The sequence below is a fragment of the Oncorhynchus masou genome, chromosome 13, assembly GCF_036934945.1.
Source record: "Oncorhynchus masou masou isolate Uvic2021 chromosome 13, UVic_Omas_1.1, whole genome shotgun sequence".
NCBI lineage: Eukaryota > Metazoa > Chordata > Actinopteri > Salmoniformes > Salmonidae > Oncorhynchus > Oncorhynchus masou.
In genome coordinates this window covers 41,423,518-41,443,692 of record NC_088224.1, presented here as the reverse complement: position 1 = coordinate 41,443,692, position 20,175 = coordinate 41,423,518, and the positions used below count along the sequence as shown (strand labels likewise).

Here is a 20,175-nt window from a genome sequence, read left to right as displayed (position 1 = left end):
AACATCATCTGCTGTGGAGTGCGCTAGCTAGATGAGATCAAATCTGCTCCCGAAACACTGAGTTGAAGTATTTGTGACACAATCACAGTTTATTATAATTTCAACTTATAGCACAAGATGGGTGAATGAAATTAGATCCCTGGCACCATGCCTCGTAAAAACAACATCAAGTTGATGGTATTCAAACTATACATGCCCTATTGATCGGAGATATTGTAGGACACAAGTCAATCATTTTACGAGTCAATTCACTCACATAAAACGGTCTCATCATACAAACATCTCTCACATCAAAAGTTGGCAAAAACCATCCTTCAAAAAAAGGAAAACGTAAAAATTTCTTGACATTGTGAAAGTGCAACCATTCTGTTATGGACTGGGAGGCAGAGGGCTGGGAGCTGCATTTACTAGGCATTAAAATGTCTTTAAAGCTGTATTTTTACCTTTTTTTGCCATTTGGAAAGAGCAGATGCAAGTCTTTCCCAATATTTGTGTGGCTTGGTGACACATAACCCTCTAAATATTTTCCTTCACCCATCTCTTATTTTGTGATGTGTGTGTGTGGATGGGGAGGGACACACAGACTCCCCCCCCCTCAGCTAGAGGAGCCTAAACAGAAAGGAAGCATAGCTACACCAACATCCCACCAATCATTACAGACTATCATATCTTCAGTAAACGACAGGACACCTGTGCTTGGGCCATACTGTTAACATGTATATTTGGCACCAAATGGAGGAAAACAGACTAAAACAGGGAGGGACAAGCTGAACTTTCCATTTCCTGTTGCAGAATGTTTTTGCTGCATTTTGCTGCAGTGTGCCCTAATGAAACCAACCCTGATATATTTAAAAAGCCCACCTTAGGATAAAGTGGCACAACTGTCATTATTGGTACAATAAAAACATGAGTAGTTTGTATGTCTCCCTCCACCAATCAAAACAAAGTGGTGCTGCAAAGTCCCATGAGTCCTCCGTCCTGAGAGAATCATCAACATCCTCTTCCCTTTCCCTCCCCGGCTGGAGGTAGAACCTGCTCCTAACCACAGATCTTGGATAAAAATCCAACCTAACCATAACCACTTAAGAGGATAAAAATCTGGGCCTGTATTCAAAAAGTATCTAAGTAAAAATGCTGATCTAGGATCAGGTTCCTGTCTATATAATCTAATTCATTATGATCTCAAAAAGGCTAAACTGATGCTAGTTCAGCACACCAAGACACTTTAAAAACACAGACCTTGGAACAGTGGTTAAAGGCAGACTCTACCTAGTCCCCCACCCCAGCCTTATTCTACTACCATCCACCATAGAGGTGGATCTTGGCAAAGGAGATGGTCTCATCGTAGTCTTTGTGGCCTTTCTCGTAGATGACAAAGATGAACTTCCTGTCCTCTGCGCTGCCGCTCGTAAGTGACGTCATGCAGGAGTAGCCGCTTGGGCCCGCCCAGATCTGGACAGTGTTCTTCTCCCACGATGTGCCATTGGTTAGAGACCAGCGCAGGGTTAGATTGATCCCTGGCACAAAGAGAGGAGAGAAAGAAAGCGAGAGGGACAGAAAGGTTGAGGGTGAAAATTAAGACAAAAAAAACAAAAAAAACTATTTCTAACTAAACACTAACCCCCCTGTCCTACCCACTGTCTACCAGAGGGCCCCAATCCACACCCTTTTCCCATAGTCCTTACTGTGGGTACTGTCAGCTGGGTTGGTGAAGTACATCACGCCCTCCTTCTGCAGCGCCCCTGCTGCTACTGTTGGGTCTATCAGGATGGGGTCAAACACCAGCTGCTCCACAGGTAGAGTTTCTCCCCCGTCCAGGCTGCGCACCACCATGCGGCAGCGGCAGTGGTAGTTGTTCTGGTTGCGCACATTGATGACAATGCTACCGTCCTCCATCTCTACAGGCTACAAAGGGGGGGAAAGAGGCAGAGAGGAGTTTGATTGAGGAACTGAAGTCAGCCTGATTATTGGCTTTTAACAGAAAGCCTATTTCTCAAGCACTTATCACGGGATACTAATAGTTGTTAGTCAAATGAATCAATTTAAGTGGTCCTACAAGGATTAGCTACTGTATCTTTCCAATCTCTGATACAAAAAAGTAGAGGAACTGCATTATAATCAGTACACATCACTACTGTAATCAGTATACATACTACTTCCGGCGCCGACAGAGATGACCGCCTCGCTTCGCGTTCTAGGAAACTATGCAGTTTTTTTACGTGTTTTTTCTTACATTAGTACCCCAGGTCATCTTAGATTTCATTACATACAATCGAGAAGAACTACTGAATATAAGAGCAGCGTCAACTCACCATCAGTACGACCAAGAATATGACTTTCGCGAAGCGGATCCTGTGTTCTGCCTTTCAACCAGGACAATGGAATGGATCCCAGCCGGCGACCAAAAAAAACCGACTTCGTAAAAGAGGGAAACGAGGCGGTCTTCTGGTCAGACTCCAGAGACGGGCACATCGTGCACCACTCCCTAGCATTCTTCTCACCAATGTCCAGTCTCTTGACAACAAGGTTGATGAAATCCGAGCAAGGGTAGCATTCCAGAGGGACATCAGAGACTAATGTTCTTTGCTTCACGGAATCATGGCTCACTGGAGAGACGCTATCGGAGTCGGTGCAGCCAGCTGGTTTCTCCACGAATCACGCGGACAGAAACAAACATCTTTCTGGTAAGAAGAGGGGCGGGGGCGTATGCCTTATGGCTAATGAGACGTGGTGTGATCACAGATACATACAGGAACTCAAATCCTTCTGTTCACCTGATTTAGAATTCCTTACAATCAAATGTCGACCGCATTATCTACCAAGAGAATTCTCTTCGATTATAATCACAGCCGTATATATTCCCCCCCAAGCAGACACATCGATGGCTCTGAACAAGCTTTATTTGACTCTTTGCAAACTGGAATCCATACATTCTGAGGCTGCATTCATTGTTGCTGGGGATTTTAACAAGGCTAATCTGAAAACAAGACTCCCTAAATTGTATCAGCATATCGATTGCGCAACCAGGGCTGGCAAAACCTTGGATCATTGTTATTCTAATTTCCGCGACGCATATAAGGCCCTGCCCCGCCCTCCTTTCGGAAAAGCTGACCACGACTCCATTTTGTTGATCCCTGCCAACAGACAGAAACTAAAACAAGAAACTCCCACGTTGAGGTCTGTCCACCGCTTGTCCGACCAATCTGATTCCACACTCCAAGACTGCTTCCATCACGTGGACTGGGATATATTTCATATTGCGTCAGACAACATTGACGAATACGCTGATTCGGTGTGCAAGTTCATTAGGACGTGCGTTGAAGATGTCGTTCCCATAGCAACGATTAAAACCTTCCCAAACCAGAAACCGTGGATTGATGGCAGCATTTGCGTGAAACTGAAAGCGCAAACCACTGCTTTTAATCAGGGCAAGGTGACTGGAAACATGACCGAATACAAACAGTGCAGCTATTCCCTCCGCAAGGCAATCAAACAAGCTAAGCGTCAGTAGAGACAAAGTAGAATCTCAATTCAACGGCTCAGACACAAGAGGTATGTGGCAGGGTCTACAGTCAATCACGGATTACAAAAAGAAAACCAGCCCAGTCACGGACCAGGATGTCTTGCTCCCAGGCAGACTAAATTACTTTTTTGCCCGCTTTGAGGACAATACAGTGCCACTGACACGGCCTGCAACAAAAACATGCAGACTCTACTTCACTGCAGCCGAGGTGAGTAAAACATTTAAACGTGTTAACCCTCGCAAGGCTGCAGGCCCAGACGGCATCCCCAGCCACGCCCTCAGAGCATGCGCAGACCAGCTGGCTGGTGTGTTTACGGACATATTCAATCAATCCCTGTCTCAGTCTGCAGGTCCCACATGCTTCAAGAGGGCCACCAGTGTTCCTGTTCCCAAGAAAGCTAAGGTAACTGAGCTAAACGATTACCGCCCCATAGCACTCACTTCCGTCATCATGAAGTGCTTTGAGAGACTAGTCAAGGATCATATCACCTCCACCCTACTTGAAACCCTAGACCCACTTCAATATGCTTACAGCACCAATAGGTCCACAGACGATGCAATCTCAACCACACTGCCCTAACCCATCTGGACAAGAGGAATACCTATGTGAGAATGCTGTTCATCGACTACAGCTCGGCATTTAACACCATAGTACCCTCCAAGCTCGTCATCAAGCTCGAGACCCTGGGTCTCGACCCCGCCCTGTGCAACTGGGTACTGGACTTCCTGACGGGCCGCCCCCAGGTGGTGAGGGTGAGCAACAACATCTCCACCCCGCTGATCCTCAACACTGGGGCCCCACAAGGGTGCGTTCTGAGCCCTCTCCTGTACTCCCACGACTGTGTGGCCACGCACGCCTCCAACTAAATCATCAAGTTTGCGGACGACAACAGTGGTAGGCTTGATTACCAACAACGATGAGACGGCCTACAGGGAGGAGGTGAGGGCCCTCGGAGTGTGGTGTCAGGAAAATAACCTCACACTCAACGTCAACAAAACTAAGGAGATGATTGTGGACTTCAGGAAACAGAGGGAACACCCCTCTATCCACATCGATGGAACAGTAGTGGAGAGAGTAGCAAGCTTTAAGTTCCTCGGCATACACATCACAGACAAACTGAATTGGTCCACCCACGCAGACAGCATCGTGAAGGCGGCGCAGCAGCGCCTCTTCAACCTCAGGAGGCTGAAGAAATTCGGCTTGTCACCAAAAGCACAAACTTCTACAGATGCACAATCGAGAGCATCCTGGCGGGCTGTATCACCGCCTGGTACGGCAACTGCTCCGCCCACAACCGTAAGGCTCTCCAGAGGGTAGTGAGGTCTGCACAACGCATCACCGGGGGCAAACTACCTGCCCTCCAGGACACCTACACCACCCGATGTTACAGGAAGGCCATAAAGATCATCAAGGACAACAACCACCCGAGCCACTGCCTGTTCACCCCGCTACCATCCAGAAGGCGAGGTCAGTACAGGTGCATCAAAGCTGGGACCGAGAGACTGAAAAACAGCTTCTATCTCAAGGCCATCAGACTGTTAAACAGCCACCACTAACATGGAGTGGATGCTGCCAACACACTGACTCAACTCCAGCCACTTTAATAATGGGAATTGTAAAATATATCACTAGCCGCTTTAAACAATGCTACCTAATATAAATGTTTACATACCCTACATTATTCATCTCATATGTATACACTGTACTCTATCATCTACTGCATCCTTATGTAATACATGTATCACTAGCCACTTTAACTATGCCACTTTGTTTACATACTCATGGATATACTGTACTTGATACAATCTACTGTATCTTGCCTATGCTGCTCTGTATCATCACTCATTCATATATCTTTATGTACATATTCTTTATCCCCTTACACTTGTGTGTATAAGACAGTAGTTTTGGAATTGTTAGTTAGATTACTTGTTGGTTATTACTGCATTGTCGGAACTTGAAGCACAAGCATTTCGCTACACTCGCATTCACATCTGCTAACCATGTGACAAATAAAATTTGATTTGATTTATTGAACAAAAGCGTTGGACTATAAAACTACTACCAGACTAGTAAAACTCAAGGGTTGCCTAATAACTATATGGGTATTGCACTGTGTGGCATTGTTTCCAGTCCTTCCTACCTAATTCCCTCCCTGGTTAGCTTTACCTGGCACTCGTCTGGGTTGAAGTCCAGGGCTTGTTTGGGCTGGTTGTAGGGGATGCTCTTCAGTGCGGCGCCATTCTTCCAGTTTCGCCCGTGATCGTCACTCAGAATGCAGAAGACCCCGTCACCCTCCAGGGTGCCATGTCCACACACCACCAGACGCCCCTTGGCAGGAGGGTAGTGCTTCTGCAAGAGAGGACATGGAAAGACAGTCAAAAAAAGTGTACTCTATCAAAGCACAACAGTTCAATCGAAACAACTGACCTCGGTGCATTGACCCTAAGATTTATTACACACAATATAAGGGTTAGGGACGATAGAGATTGGGCTCATAAAGGAAAGAACATCCAGAATGACTAGCTAAATACCGGTGTGTCCAAATACACAGGCAGGTTAACAACAACTAAGAACTGCAAAGGTATTGAAAAAGAGAATAGCTCATCATGGGAGACATAACTCAAACTTACTGACAACACAAAAGTAGGCTGCGTCAGCAATGTTATCACGAGGAAGGAAATATAAGGAGCTGTCCTCATATAAGGGTAGAGATGACAAACAAATAAAGCAGGGAGAATTGTATGAAATGCAGGGGTGAAAGTAAGACGGAACCGTCTGGTACTGAGTACCAGCATAAAAAAATAGTGGGGGTACGCCATACCGGTAAAACATGAGCCTATCACAATAGTTAAAACAGATTAAGAAAACTGTAGGTTATTTCACCATTTATCATTACAGCATTTCAGTCCCATGAAAAATGAGCAAAGAGACAAACTTGTGGAATACAAGTTTTTTTTTTTCCTGTTTTAAGTTAGTCACATGCAGTGAAATGCATTTCTTGCAAGCTCTAACCACAACAATCCAGTAATCAATAACAATGTAATAATAAAAACAAATTAGAAAGAATAAAATACAAAATAAAAATATGATAAAGGCTAATTGATAATTAAAACCCTTTTGCAATTATGTTAGCACAGCTGAAAACTGTTGTGCTGATTAAAGTAATAAAACTAGCCTTCTTTAGACTAGTTGACTATGTGGAGCATCAGCATTTGTAGCTTCGATTACAGGCTCAACATGTCCAGAAACAAATAACTTTCTTCTGAAACTCGTCAAGTCGATTCTTCTGAGAAATGAACGCTATTCCATGCGCGAAATTGCGAGGAAACTGAAGATCTCGTATCACGCTGTGTACTACTCCCTTCACAGAACAGAGCAAACTGACTAACCAGAATAGAAAGTGGGATGCCCCAGTGTACAACTGAGCAAGAGGACAAGTACATTAGAGTGTCTAGTTTGAGAAACATACGCCTCAAGTCCTCAACAGGCAGCATCATTAAATAGTACCCGCAAAACACCAGTCTCAACGTCAACAGTGAAGAGGCGACTCCAGGATTCAAGCCTTCTAGGCAGAGCCCCTCTTTCCAGTGTGTTGGAGCCCCTCTTTCCAGTGTCTGTGTTCTTTTGCCCATCTTAATATTTTTAATGGCCAGTCTGAGACATGGCTTTTTCTTTGCAACTCTGCCTAGAAGGCCAGCATCCCGGATTCGCCTCCTCACTGGTGTTTTGCGGATACTATTTAACGAAGCTGTCAGTTGAAGACTTGTGAGGCATCAGTTTCTCAAACTAGACACTAATGTACTGGTACCCTTTTTTATTTTACCCCTTTTTCTCCCAATTTCGTGGTATCCAATTGTTGTAGTAGCTACTATCTTGGCTCATCGCTACAAATCCCGTACGGGCTCGGTAGAGACGAAGGTTGAAAGTCATTCGTCCTCCGATACACAACCCAACCAGCCGTACTGCTTCTTAACACAGCGCGCATCCAACCCGGAAGCCAGCCGCACCAATGTGTCGGAGGGTACACCGTGCACCTGGCAACCTTGGTTAGCGCGCACTGCACCCGGCCCACCACAGGAGTCGCTGGTGCGCGATGAGACAAGGACATCCCTACCGACCAAGCCCTCTTCAACCCGGACAACGCTAGGCCAATTGTGCGTCGCCCCACGGACCTCCCGGTCGCGGCCGGTTACGACAGAGCCTGGGCGCGAACCCAGGGACTCTGATGGCACAGCTGGCGCTGCAGTACAACGCCCTTAACCCCTGCGCCACCCGGGAGGCCGGATGTACTGGTACTCTTGCTAAGTTGTGCACCGGGGCCTCCCACTATCTATTCTGGTTAGAGCCAGTTTGCGCTGTTCTGTGAAGGGAGTAGTACACAGCATTGTACAAGATCTTCAGTTTCTTGGCAATTTCTCACATGGAATAGCCTTCATTTCTCAGAACAAGAATAACAATAAAATACATTTCATTGAGCCTGTAATCGGACCAACAAATGCTGATGTAACGGATGTGAAACTGCTAGCTAGTTAGCAGTGGTGTGCACTAAATAGCATTTCAATCGGTGACGTGTGGGGGAATAATCAGAATTAGTTGGGTAACATAGACAAAACATCTTATTTTCATTATATGCTTGTGAGTTACTTCTCGGAATGTCTATTTTTGGATAATACTGTTGGCCAGTTGCAGTTATCTGTTCTCTGTCAAGGATTCAGTTACTTGGGCCGCAGAGAGGGGAGAGGTAAAGATTGTCTTCATATGTAAACATATCTTTTAAACCAATTATTTCTTGGCTCCACAATGTCTGTGTGCCAGTCACTGTGTCTCTGTGATCTTGTCCAGGAGGGGTGTATTTGATATAGGTTTTGTTTTATGGTCCTGAGAGCGAGATAAGAACATAGTTTAGGACAAAGCTGAACAATAATTTATAGCCAATGCTGTCTGGCTATGTGGGTCTTTGCTATAAAGAATCTCAGTTGCAATGTGTAAGCACTCAGAGAATTAATTTATAGACACTGAATTGATCTGAGAGTCACAGGGTTGTGATGGAGCTCATATAATTAAAGATTGACTTTATGATAACTCTTGACTTGTGTGTGGTTTGCTCTCATGATTTGGTAAATACAGGAAATTTCCACTACAGGCATCACTTGCTCTGAGACCTTGAAGTAGTGGTTCCCCTTGCCCTGCAAGGGCCGCGGCTTTTGTGGAGCGATCGGTAACGATGCTTCGTGGGTGACTGTTGTTGTGTGCAGAGGGTCCCTGGTTCGCGCCCGGTCTAACGTTATACTGTTACATTGATGCTCCAGATACTCATCCAATCTAAAGAAAGCCTGTTTTTTTGGATCTTTAATCAGTACAACAGTTTTCCGCTGTGCCAACATGATCACAAAAGGTTTTTCTAATGATCAATTGGCCATTTAAAATTAGAACGATTAACACAATGTGCCATTGGAACACAGGAGTGATGAGTGCTGATAATGGGCCTCTGTACACATATGTATATAATCCAGCTCCAATAGTCATTTACAACATTAACAATATCTACACTGTATATCTGATCAATTTGATGTTCTTTTAAAATGGACAAGTGTGCTTTCCTTTCAAAAACAAGGACATTTCTAAGTGACCCCAAACTTTTGAACGGTAGTGTACGTGTGTTGGAGTATCAATGTGCGCAATGTGTAGGGGGCCCTGTGAGTGTGCATAGAGACCGTGTAAAGATAAGAATAAAATACAAAGTTCAACTCAGATACTCTGTTTAGCCATTTTGTTATTTCTTTAGTTAGCTATTCAGCAGTCTTATGGCATGGGGATAGGAGCTGTTCTGGAGGCTGTTGGTGTAACACTTGATGTACTGGTACCGCTTGCCATGCGGAAGCAGAGAGAACAGCTTGGGTGGTTCGAGTCTAAAGATTTAACCAATAGGCTCCAATGCGGTGTGGTTCAACAATAAAACTTTTTTCGAAGGCAGAGATTAGTGGCCGAGATCGAGACTTGTGCAGGCCTAACGAATGACATAACACTTATTGGATTTCTGTAAGTGATGTCTCTTTGCATTTATCAAATGGCACTGTATGGATGCCAGAACTATTCCAATTGTTATCGGAGTAGCCTAATGGTTGGAATAGTAACTGAAGTCTGGAAACGGTCTCTAAGCCTATTATAAAATGTTAACCCCTGCACAATTCAGTGTTCCTCGCAGTAAAATGATAGTCCAAAATATAATAAAAATTTGGTCTAGGGAACAGGAGTGGAAAAATATGATATTTTTTCAGCATCTTGAGAGAATGGGATTGCGCGCTTAAGGACCTGACCATTGAGGCTTAAAAACATTTTTTCCCCCGCACCCAATCATTTAGCCGTCCCTGAGTAACGTGCGCAGGTAGTCTTCATGAGCCATTGAAGTAATTGTTTGACAAGCAGATGAAAACTGGTTGTGTTTATGCCACATTAAAAAAAGGTAGGCACGTACATTTTAAAAGTGAAAACGACAAATCTTTACTATTAGGCCCATAGAGATCCTATTAAATGAATAGGGATTCTGTATGTCATTGGATGATTAGGACAATAAAAAAAAGATTGTAAAAAGCACATGCACACACAGGAGGTCCCCGTACTGGGATGAAATTTAAATCTACTTTCACCCAATTAGATACATTGAGAGAGAGAGAGATAAGGGGAGATGAAGAGAAGTATCAAAGCCATGGACGGTGGTGACCCACCTGAATGCCAAAGCCAGGCCCGGGGGCGAAGTTCTTAACCCCTAGCTGGACCGAGAGGTTCCTTGGTGGGCTCCAGCTGAGACCGTCATCCATGCTCTCCACCAACATAATACTGGCAGGGTCACACTGGTACTGGTGGAAGCACAGCGAGTAGATCAGCAGCACAGATCCAGTCTCCTCATCCACCACCACAGAACCCAGGTTCAGCCCGTCAACCAAGTAGCCATCATCCAATATGAAGGAGGTGGGAGACCACGTGGCACCTAGTGTGGAGGGGAAGTATAGAAGGAGAGCGGAGGAGGAAAGTATTCGTCGTAAATGCTGTAAAATACAGTGCATTCGGAAAGTATTCAGACCACTCCCTTTTCCACATTTTGTTACGTTACAGGCTTATTCTAAAATGAATGAAATAGTTTGTTTCCATCATCAAGCCTAGAGTCTTCTTGGGTATGACACAAACCTGTATTTGGGGAGTTTCTCCCATTCTTCTCTGCAGATCCTCTCAAGCTCTGTCAGGTTGGATGGGGAGCGTCACTGCACATCTATTTTCAGGTCTCTCCAGAGATGTTCGATCACATTCAAGTCTGGGCTCTGGCTGGACCACTCAAGAATATTCAGAGTCTTGTCCCGAAGCCACTCCTGAGTTGTCTTGGCTGTGTGCGCTTAGGGTCATTGTCATGTTGGAAGATGAATCTTCACCCCAGCCTGAGGTCCTGAGCGCTCTGGAGCAGGTTTTCATCAAGGATCTCCCTGTACTTTGCTCCGTTCATCTTTCCCTCGATCCTGACTGGTCTCAGTCCCTGCCGCTGAAAAATATCCCCACAGCACGATGCTTCATCGTAGGGATGGTGCCAGGTTTCCTCCAGACGTGTCGCTTGGCATTCAGGCCAAAGAGTTCAATCTTAGTTTCATCAGACAAGAGAATCTTGTTTCTCATGGTCTCAGAGTCCTTTAGATACCCTTTGGCAATCTCCAAGCGGGCTGTCATGTGCCTTTTACTGGGGAGTGGCTTCCGTCTGGCCACTACCGTAAAGGCCTGATTGGTGGATAGCTGCAGTAAAGGTTGTCCTTCTGGATGGTTCTCCCATCTTCACAGAGGAACTCGGAAGCTCTGTCAGAGTAACCATCAGGTTCTTGGTCACCTCCTAGACAAAAGGCCCTTTTCCCCCAATTGCTCGGTTTGGTCAGGCAGCCAGCTCTAAGAAGAGTCTTGGTGGCTCCAAACTTATTCCATTTAAAAATGGAGGGCACTGTGTTCTTGGGGACCTTCAATGCTGCAGTCAGATCTGGTAAAGGGTACCAAAACATGTGCATTGACAATACTGTCTCGGAGCTCTATTCCTTAGACCTCACGGCTTGGTTTTTGCTCTGACATGCACTGCCAACTGTGGCACCTTATATAGACAGGCTTGTGCCTTTCCAAATCATGTCCAATCAATTGAATTTCCCAAGTTGTAAAAACATCAAGGATGATCAATAGAGACAGGACGCACCTGAGCTCAATTTCAAGTCTCATAGCAAAGGGTCTGAATACTTATGTAAATTAGGTATAATTTGCAAAAAGTTCTAAAAAAAACATGTTTTCCCTTTGTTTAGTCAATTTTATAATAAAGGCTGTAACTTAACAATGCGGGAAAGGGGTCTGAATACTTTCCGAATGCACTGGAGTGAAGATGGGCCAAAACAAAGCAAAGTCAATTCAAATGCGAGTGTGAAGTTTCTCTGTCCTGTCCATCTGTAAAGGGAATATTTAAGATTACTAAAGTTAATATTTAAATTTAGAGTGAACACAATGTTTAGCATAGTTGGAGTGTGTGTAATAAACAATTTCCAGTGTCCCATTGGATTATTCTCATATCTGTTGGTAGTGATTGATATCAGACTGGTGGTACAAGGACACTGATTATTCACTGTTGTATTGATGACATTCAACTGCGTGATTCTGTATCAGCTGGCAAAGGGACTGCATTTTGTTTGGACTTCCTACAAGCTTCTCAGACGGGTGTTAAAGCCCCAGTGCAGTAAAAAAAATTTTTTAAATAAACTTGAATTTGTGTTATATATAATATATTTAAACAATAGGAATAATACTGTGAAATTACAAAAATGATCAAGCCCTTTTAGTGTAAGAGCTGTTTAAACAAAATATTTTATTCTTATCTTTACACTGTCTCTATGCACACTCACAGGGCCCCCTACACATTGCGCACATTGATACTCCAACACATGTACACTACCGTTCAAAAGTTTGGGGTCACTTAAATGTCCTTGTTTTTGAAAGGAAAGCACACTTGTCCATTTTAAAAGATCAAATTGATCAGAAATACAGTGTCGATATTGTTAATGTTGTAAATGACTATTGTAGCTGGATTATATACATATGTGTACAGAGGCCCATTATCAGCACTCATCACTCCTGTGTTCCAATGGCACATTGTAACCCCTTCCCCCCCCCCCCCCCTTGTAATTCCAGCCTTATTTGGTGGGATTGGATTTTAGCCTGCCTGGTGATGTCACCAGGAGTTCCCACATTTGCTGAGCAGTTGTTGGTTGCTTTTCCTTTACTCTGTGGTCCAACTCATACCAAACCATCTCAACTGAGTTGAAGTCAGGTGATTGTAGAGGCCAGGTCATCTGATGCAGCACTCCATCACTCTCCTTCTTGGCCTGACAAGGTAAAAATCTGTCATTCTGCTCCTGAACAAGGCAGTTAACCCACTGTTCCTAGGCCGTCATTGTAAATAAGTATTTGTTCTTAACCGACTTGCTTAGTTAAAAGGTTAAAATTAATAAATAATAGAAACACGAGCAATGGACATTCGCATGGTAGAAATCTGTCCTTTGGTCTGATGAGTGCAAATCTGAGATTTTTGGTTCCAACCACCATGTCTGAGACAGTAGGTGAACGGATGATCTCTGCATGTGTTGGTTCCCACCATGAAGCATGGAGGAGGTGTGATGGTGCTTGGCTGGTGACACTGTCAGTGATTTATTTTGAATCCAAGGCACACTTAACAAGCAGAATTCTGCAGCGACACGTCATCCCATCTGGTTTGCGCTTATTGGGACTATCATTTGTTTTTCAACAGGACAATGACCCAACACATCTCCAGGGTGTGTAAGGGCTTTTTGACCAAGGAGAGTGATAGAGTGCTGCAGCAGATGACCTGGCCTCTACAATCACCTGACCTAAACCCAGTTGAGATGGTTTGGGATTAGTTGGACTGCAGAGTGAAGGAAAAGCAACCAACAAGTGCTCAGGATGTGTGGGAACTCCTTTGTGAAAACCTGAGTATTTTTTTTGTCTGGGTTTCATGAGGAATCACTTATTAGACCAGGGATGAGCAACAGATGGCCTGATCAATTCCGTACTTACTGTTGAGAGTTAGAATACACATGGTACAAGTTCAAAATGTGGTTGTACATCAGCAGTTTCTCTTGTCATGTCAGTCACTCAATTAACCCATGTCAGCTCACATGTTTTAGATTGTTAAATTAGTCTAGCGGCCAGCTATCTAATTATAGCCGAATTACCGACCAAGGGGGACCCCCATTGATCATCAGAGATCATATTAAAAACTGCAAACATTTGTCCATCAGTCTGTCTGCTCGCCCTGATGGCCTGCCTACCTCTGTCTGTGGAGCGTCGCATGGCAAGGAACTTGGCCCCCACATCATTGGCAGAGTTCTTCCGGGCCTCAGCGAAGGCCAGCAGACTGCCCTTGGGGGTAAAGGAGAGCAGTGGGATCCGGTAGGTGCCCACCTCCCCTGCCCCGCCACTCACCCACAGCAACTGCTCATCATAAACCAGGGGTTCAATCTGGGAGAAAGAAAGAGAGAATCTCAATTTGGCTCATTGCTTGGCATAAGCAGCCACTTGCCAGGTTAGGCCAGGTAAAACTGAGTCTGCAGAAAGCAAACCTCCGAGTTCCATCTTGGAAGAAGCTTGGATTTTAGCCAACAAGAATGGCTGAAAGTGACAATTGTAAAAAGAAAGCATTTGACAGTAACAACATTTTACACACACAGTATTCTGGATTGTAGCTCATATCCTACCTAAGGTCTTATTAGGGATACGCCATTTACATGCACCTTTGATATCCTGTTCACAAATATCCCTGTATTCATGAATAAACAGAATAGTCCTAATTTAAGTTAATATGGGTTAAATTTAATAGTACCTTAAATATGGACACTGTCTGTAGGTCTATAACTTCACACATGTAGTTTTGTATAATATTAACAGAATGATGCATTTTTGCAGTTAAATTATATAACAAGTGTGCATTGTCTCAGGAATAGAAGTGGAGAAATATCAATTCCTTTCAGCATCTCTTGAGAAAATGAGTTATGCAATCAGACAGTTATTCAACAACATAAAATATGCACCCAAGAAGAACTGAAGTATTATCAGAAATGTTTTATCGTTTTCTCAGCTTTTCAATTGGGGCGGCAGGTAGTCTAGGGCCAGTAACCTAAAGATTGCTGTTTCGAATCACCAAGCTGACAAGGTAAAAACTGTCGTTCTGCCGCTAAACAAGGCAGTTACCCCACTGATCTCCGGTAGGCCGTCATTGTAAATAAGAATGTGTTCTTAACGGACTTACCTAGTTAAATTTAAAAAAAATGTATGACATTTGGGCATTTTGCACAGGACCAATGTTGACTATTTTAGAGTTATTGCGTTCTCTCCGGTCCCAAAACGAATCAGACAACTGTGCAGGTGTTAACTAGATAATTAATGCGTTCAGTCTATCGATTTAAGAGACATTATTCTGGTGAGCACTAGTTTATTTAGTCTCCTCTGGCAACAGGTTAAGACAAAAGAGAATTTGCAACTATAGTTGATATACAAAATGGCCTACACAATGTCGGAAATGAATTATAAGCAGAAACTTGTCTAAATTAGTTGTTAAAAGTAGCCAAGGTATACGGTCCAGTAGCCGACGGAGTATCAGCTAAATCAATTACGGAATTATGGTGGATCGAACTAGCCATGTTTCTAAAGTGATTTTTGACAATCTTCTGAAAACATAATCACACAACACTCATGATAACACGTGTTATTCTTGTTCACATATGCCACAAATTCAGCAAGTGAACGTATGTGCGATTATATTATACTCTGAAGACATAGGACAGATGACTACATTTTGAAGTGCAGGAGGTTCAGATCTGTTTTGGTCGCTTAGCTTTGCAACTAGCGAGTGCAAACTTACAGCTAGTCTATTGAACTGTTAGTCACAGATATAACAGCTATTGGGCCATAAATTTATTATACCCAAAATCATTATACTGTTATGCTTTCTTGCAGTGAACAATCTACAACATATGTACATCTCGCAAAGCTGTGCATAATTACGCAGACTGAAAAATACATCCATAGATAGATAAATCAGGAAGACAACCCATGACTGAAAAACCGGTCAAGTTTCTTACCTGGACAAAAGAGGTGCATAGACACAGAGATAGCACAACCGAGAAAAGCACTGCGAGCCGGCTTTGTAGCCCCATCAAACCAGCCGTTGCAACCATGCTGGTAACTCTGTTCCGTATTCTTTCGGCTCTTTGACAAAGAAAGTTGTGATACTGTGGAATCAAGGCAAAACAATTGCTACACTGTATAACCACAGCGTTTCTAAAACCAGAGACGAGAATCCCGTGAACCTAGATTCGAACCGTCTTAAGTAAGTCGAACATTTTATTGCTCCAACCTCGTGAAAGTTACAAACGGACACATTTTCGTCAAAAAGTAACGTTTAACTTCCTTAGTAACAACAACCACACTCACCTTCTCCTCAACGAAACCCTAAACACTGCGGTCATATGACTGAGATGGGCGGTCACATGATGAACACGTCATACACTGAAAATAAATCAATAAAACAAGGAAGAGAAATGTTGCCACCGCCACAAAGTCAAAATTGTGTATATCGTAAAAATTCATGAGAACAAACAATATATGTTTTTACATTAAGTTAAGGTTAGCAGTGTGTTTACGGTTATGTTTGGTTTAAAATCTAATTTAAATAGATACATTTTCGAAATAGGCCTGGTTTATGATTGTAGGCCTTGCTATGCGGGATACTTTGGACGTCTATCCGGGATTCTACTCTATTGAAGTTGACATTTTGAGGGTTAGGGTTAGGTAAGGGTTATTTTAACCACTTGTATAATTTATTTGCATACACTGCAAATAGACATATAAACCCACCAGACGCCACTATGGGTTTCTTCTTGTTTTGTTTTTGTTGTTGTTTGGGTTTCTTCACGGTACCCAATCCAAAAACAGATTTAATGCGTCACTCAGTTATGTATAGTGCAATGCTCTGCCACCAGAGGTTACTCAGGCAAAAGCAAGTTTAGATTTAAAAAACGGGAAATTGGTGTGCATGTGAACGTGTATGTAAAAGTGAGCCCGAGGGGTGGGTGACAATGAGGTACCGGAACAGCATAAAAAAATCACTTTTATAATAAAGCATTGCATGCATTATCATCGCTTTTGAGTAGTGGCATTAGAGCAGTGGTGGGGCTGGTTGCAGAAGTTGCACAACATGGAGTACATTTGTTGTAGCCTTGAGTCCTGGAAAATTTGGCCTTTTATAAATGGATTTCATGCTCTTCTCCATCATTGTAGATGACTGGAGACTTTCACAGAATATTTTTAAGTGTTTTTTATTTAACCATTATTTAACTAGGCAAGTCAGTTAAGAACAAATTCTTATTTACAATGACGGCCTACCCCGGCCAAACCCTAACCCGGACGACACTGGGCCAATTGTGCCCCACCCTATGGGACTCCCAATCACTGCCAGTTGTGATACAGTCTGGAATCAAACCAGGGTCTGTAGTGACACCTCTAGCACTGAGATGCGCTGTCTTAGACCGCTGCGCCACTCAGGAGCCCTAAAATAATACCTCGCAAATGATCAAAATGACAGGCTACTTTGACACTGAGAACCTGAGATCAATAAAGACAGCATAGGAAGGCCTAGAATATGTACAATATGAGAAGGAAATTATAGTCCTAAAAAAGTTTTCCTGTTTCACTGACTCACCCAATGATGTGCAGCTCACTCAGCGGCCTATTTGGAAGTTGGTAACTTGGTAACATACAGACAAATTCATATTTTATTTTCAGCAGGATCCATTTGCTTTCCAACCTGTGTTTTCCAATGGTTGTATTTGAAATATTGCGAAAGGCCTGTTTTGGCTGCATGCTGTTCACTGACAGATTTGCCACACGTTCCCGACTTTAGGCATACCTTGTGATTTGGCTACACACAATCCACAGCTAAGCTATTTTTTTTAATTAGCCATTGATCCTCTGTGGCTAAATTATAGGCTTAGTCCTGGTGTAGTATTTGGGAATTATTTAATTTCTTTCTGAACAGACTGTAGAGCGCTGCAGAACCTCCAGCACCCTTTCCACAGCTATTATTCTATTAGGAAATCAATTATGAAGTGCAATATTGGAGAGATGCGAGTTGCCGGCTCATGTCTATAACAGCACAGAGAGGGAGAGAGATCATAGAAAGTGAATCTCATTTTAATTCTGTGAGAGATACCGGTGTGCTTCTCTCTCTCACCACAGCAATGGTTGGTCTATATAAGCAACAATGTTGCGCAAACCATAAACCTGGGATGGCCCAACATTCTTAGAATATCAGGCATGTTTTCACATTAGGTTTTTTAAGGGGCATGACAATGACAGAGGAATAAAAATTGAATTACTATGATTGATTTTATTAGGAGTTATACATTGCAAACAGTGAAAATGATTGTTCATACCACAAGATGTATGGGTTCAGGAATGAAAGAGTATCAAACTGAGAGGTTCCACGGCTCAAATTAATCACTGGCAATAGCTGATGGGGATCTTAATAAACTAAACTTAACCAGCATACCAGCATAACCTGGTCACCGGCATCACCAGCTTGACCAGCTAGTCGGCCATCCTAACCAGCTAGACCATGCTGGTCAGACCAGCTTGACCAGCATCTGACCAATGCGGTTTGTGTCTGAACATTTAGAGAGCTCTACTTTCTCCTCCATAGCTGTTGCTAAGTGATCATTTACGCCTCCACATTGTTTTCTAGATGGTTATTCCTGATAGTTGTCAAAACCTATAAACATAGACTTGGAAACACATTATCCTGAATGCTAATCAATAAAACTGTCTGGTAAATTTCCTGCACTGTTTTTCTTGTTTACAGTGAGTCATTTCAAAGGGAATTGTCAGAGGCGCTCTCTCTTGTTACATCACCAACATTTCAAGAATAAAGGCACTACCTGGCAGCTGTTCAAAAACTTGGCAGAACTCTATACATATGGCTCATTTTTGCTGTTTTTTTTAGCAGGGTTGGCCTTGGTTATATTTTTATATAAGCCTATTGCACATTTTTATTATTTTGTATTTTTTTTAACTTAACCTTTATTTAACTAGGCAAGTCAGTTAAGAACGTAGTCTTATTTACAATGACGGCCTACCAAAAGGCAAAAGGACTCCTGCGGGGACGGTGGCATAGGACAAAACACACATCAAGACAAGAGAGACAACACAACACTACATAAAGAGAGGCCTAAGATAACATAGCATGGCAGCAACACATGACAACACAGCATGGTAACAACACAACATGAAAACAACATGGTAGCAACACAACATGGCAGCAGTACAACATGGTACAAACATTATTGGGCACAGACAACAGCACAAAGGGCAAGAAGGTAGTGTCAGGACTCCCACCGAAGGTGGCTCCCCTGCCTGTTCGGGCGGTAGCCGCCGGTCTACTAGCCGTGGTCTATTTAAGCCTGTAGGCCAGTTTAGGTTTGTGCGGGACTATTTGTGGTCTCTTTCGGTTGTGAATGTGTTTTCATTGTTCTCCGGATCTTTTGCCCTGTGTTTGGGCTGGTCAGTGTTTATGCGCCCTGTATTTGGCGTGACCGTTTTGTGCCGGAGAAATAAATCTACAAATCACTGAACCCTCTGCTCTCTGCGCCTGACTCCTACCCACCACTCCTAGTAACCCATGACAGGTAGAGACAACAATAGATCACACAAAGCAGCCACAGCTGTCAGTAAGTGTTTCCATGATTGAGTCTTTGAATGAAGAGATTGAGATAAAACTGTCCAGTTTGAGTGTTTGTTGCGCTCGTTCCAGTCGCTAGCTGCAGCGAACTGAAAAGATGAGCGACCCAGGGATGTGTGTGCTTTGGGGACCTTTTGTAACGCACTTGGGCATAGTGGGTGCGGAGTCAGGCGCAGGAGGCAGAAGGTACAGAATAGTGCTTTATTTTACGCACAGGGAAATTCGTACACGCCAAGATACTGGTCTTATAGGGGGAGTGAGGCCTAAGAGGGTTTTATGAATAAGCATCAACCAGTGGGTCTCGCGACGGGTATACAGAGATGACCAGTTTACAGAAGAGTATAGAGTGCAGTGATGTGTCCGATAAGGAGCATTGGTGACAAATCTGATGGCCGAATGGTAAAGAACATCTAGCCGCTCGAGTGCACCCTTACCTGCCAATCTATAAATTAAGTCTCCATAATCTAGCATGGGTAGGCTGGTCATCTGAATCAGGGTTAGTTTGGCAGCTGGGGTGAAAGAGGAGTGATTACTATAGAGGAAACCAAGTCTAGATTTAACTTTCGCCTGCAACTTTGGTATGTGCTGAGAGAAGGACAGTGTACCGTCTAGTCATACTCCCAAGTACTTGTATGAGGTGACTACCTCAAGCTCTATACCCTCAGAGGTAGTAATTGCACCTGTGAGGAAAGGGGCATTCTTCTTACCAAACCACATGACCTTTGTTTTGGAGAAAAGGTTAAGGGCATAGAAAGCTTGTTGGACACTAAGAAAGCTTTGTTGTAGAGCATTTAACACAAATTCTGGGGAGGGGCCAGCTGAGTATAAAAC

General features: G+C 43.5%; 1 protein-coding gene across 2 annotated transcripts; it reads right to left on the bottom strand.

Annotated features, from left to right (window-relative positions):
• Window positions 1–62: 62 nt before the first annotated feature.
• LOC135552340 (sialidase-1-like) lies at window positions 63–16,102 on the bottom strand. Of its 2 annotated transcripts, XM_064983909.1 has the most exons (7): window positions 16,044–16,102; window positions 15,692–15,841; window positions 13,883–14,072; window positions 10,253–10,515; window positions 5,694–5,876; window positions 1,686–1,905; window positions 63–1,517 (listed from the first exon to the last, which is right to left on the bottom strand). In XM_064983909.1, exons 2-7 carry the CDS (start codon window positions 15,785–15,787, stop codon window positions 1,297–1,299), a joined length of 1,173 nt encoding a protein of 390 aa, XP_064839981.1. In that variant the 5' UTR covers window positions 15,788–15,841; window positions 16,044–16,102; the 3' UTR covers window positions 63–1,296. The 2 variants fall into 2 exon arrangements, with proteins under 2 accessions (XP_064839981.1, XP_064839980.1); XM_064983908.1 differs by lacking the exon at window positions 16,044–16,102 and having other exon boundaries at window positions 15,692–16,037.
• Window positions 16,103–20,175: the final 4,073 nt, after the last annotated feature.

Excerpts from the sequence above, each read along its gene's own strand:
- LOC135552340 (XM_064983909.1), bottom strand. The coding sequence starts at position 15,787 with ATGGTTGCAACGGCTGGTTTGATGGGGCTACAAAGCCGGCTCGCAGTG. Across the intron at positions 10,516-13,882 it reads GCGACGCTCCACAGACAGAG|GTGCCACGTGGTCTCCCACC; the intron begins GTAGGCAGGCCA and ends CCTCCACACTAG. Across the intron at positions 1,906-5,693 it reads TCAACCCAGACGAGTGCCAG|CCTGTAGAGATGGAGGACGG; the intron begins GTAAAGCTAACC and ends CCCCCTTTGTAG.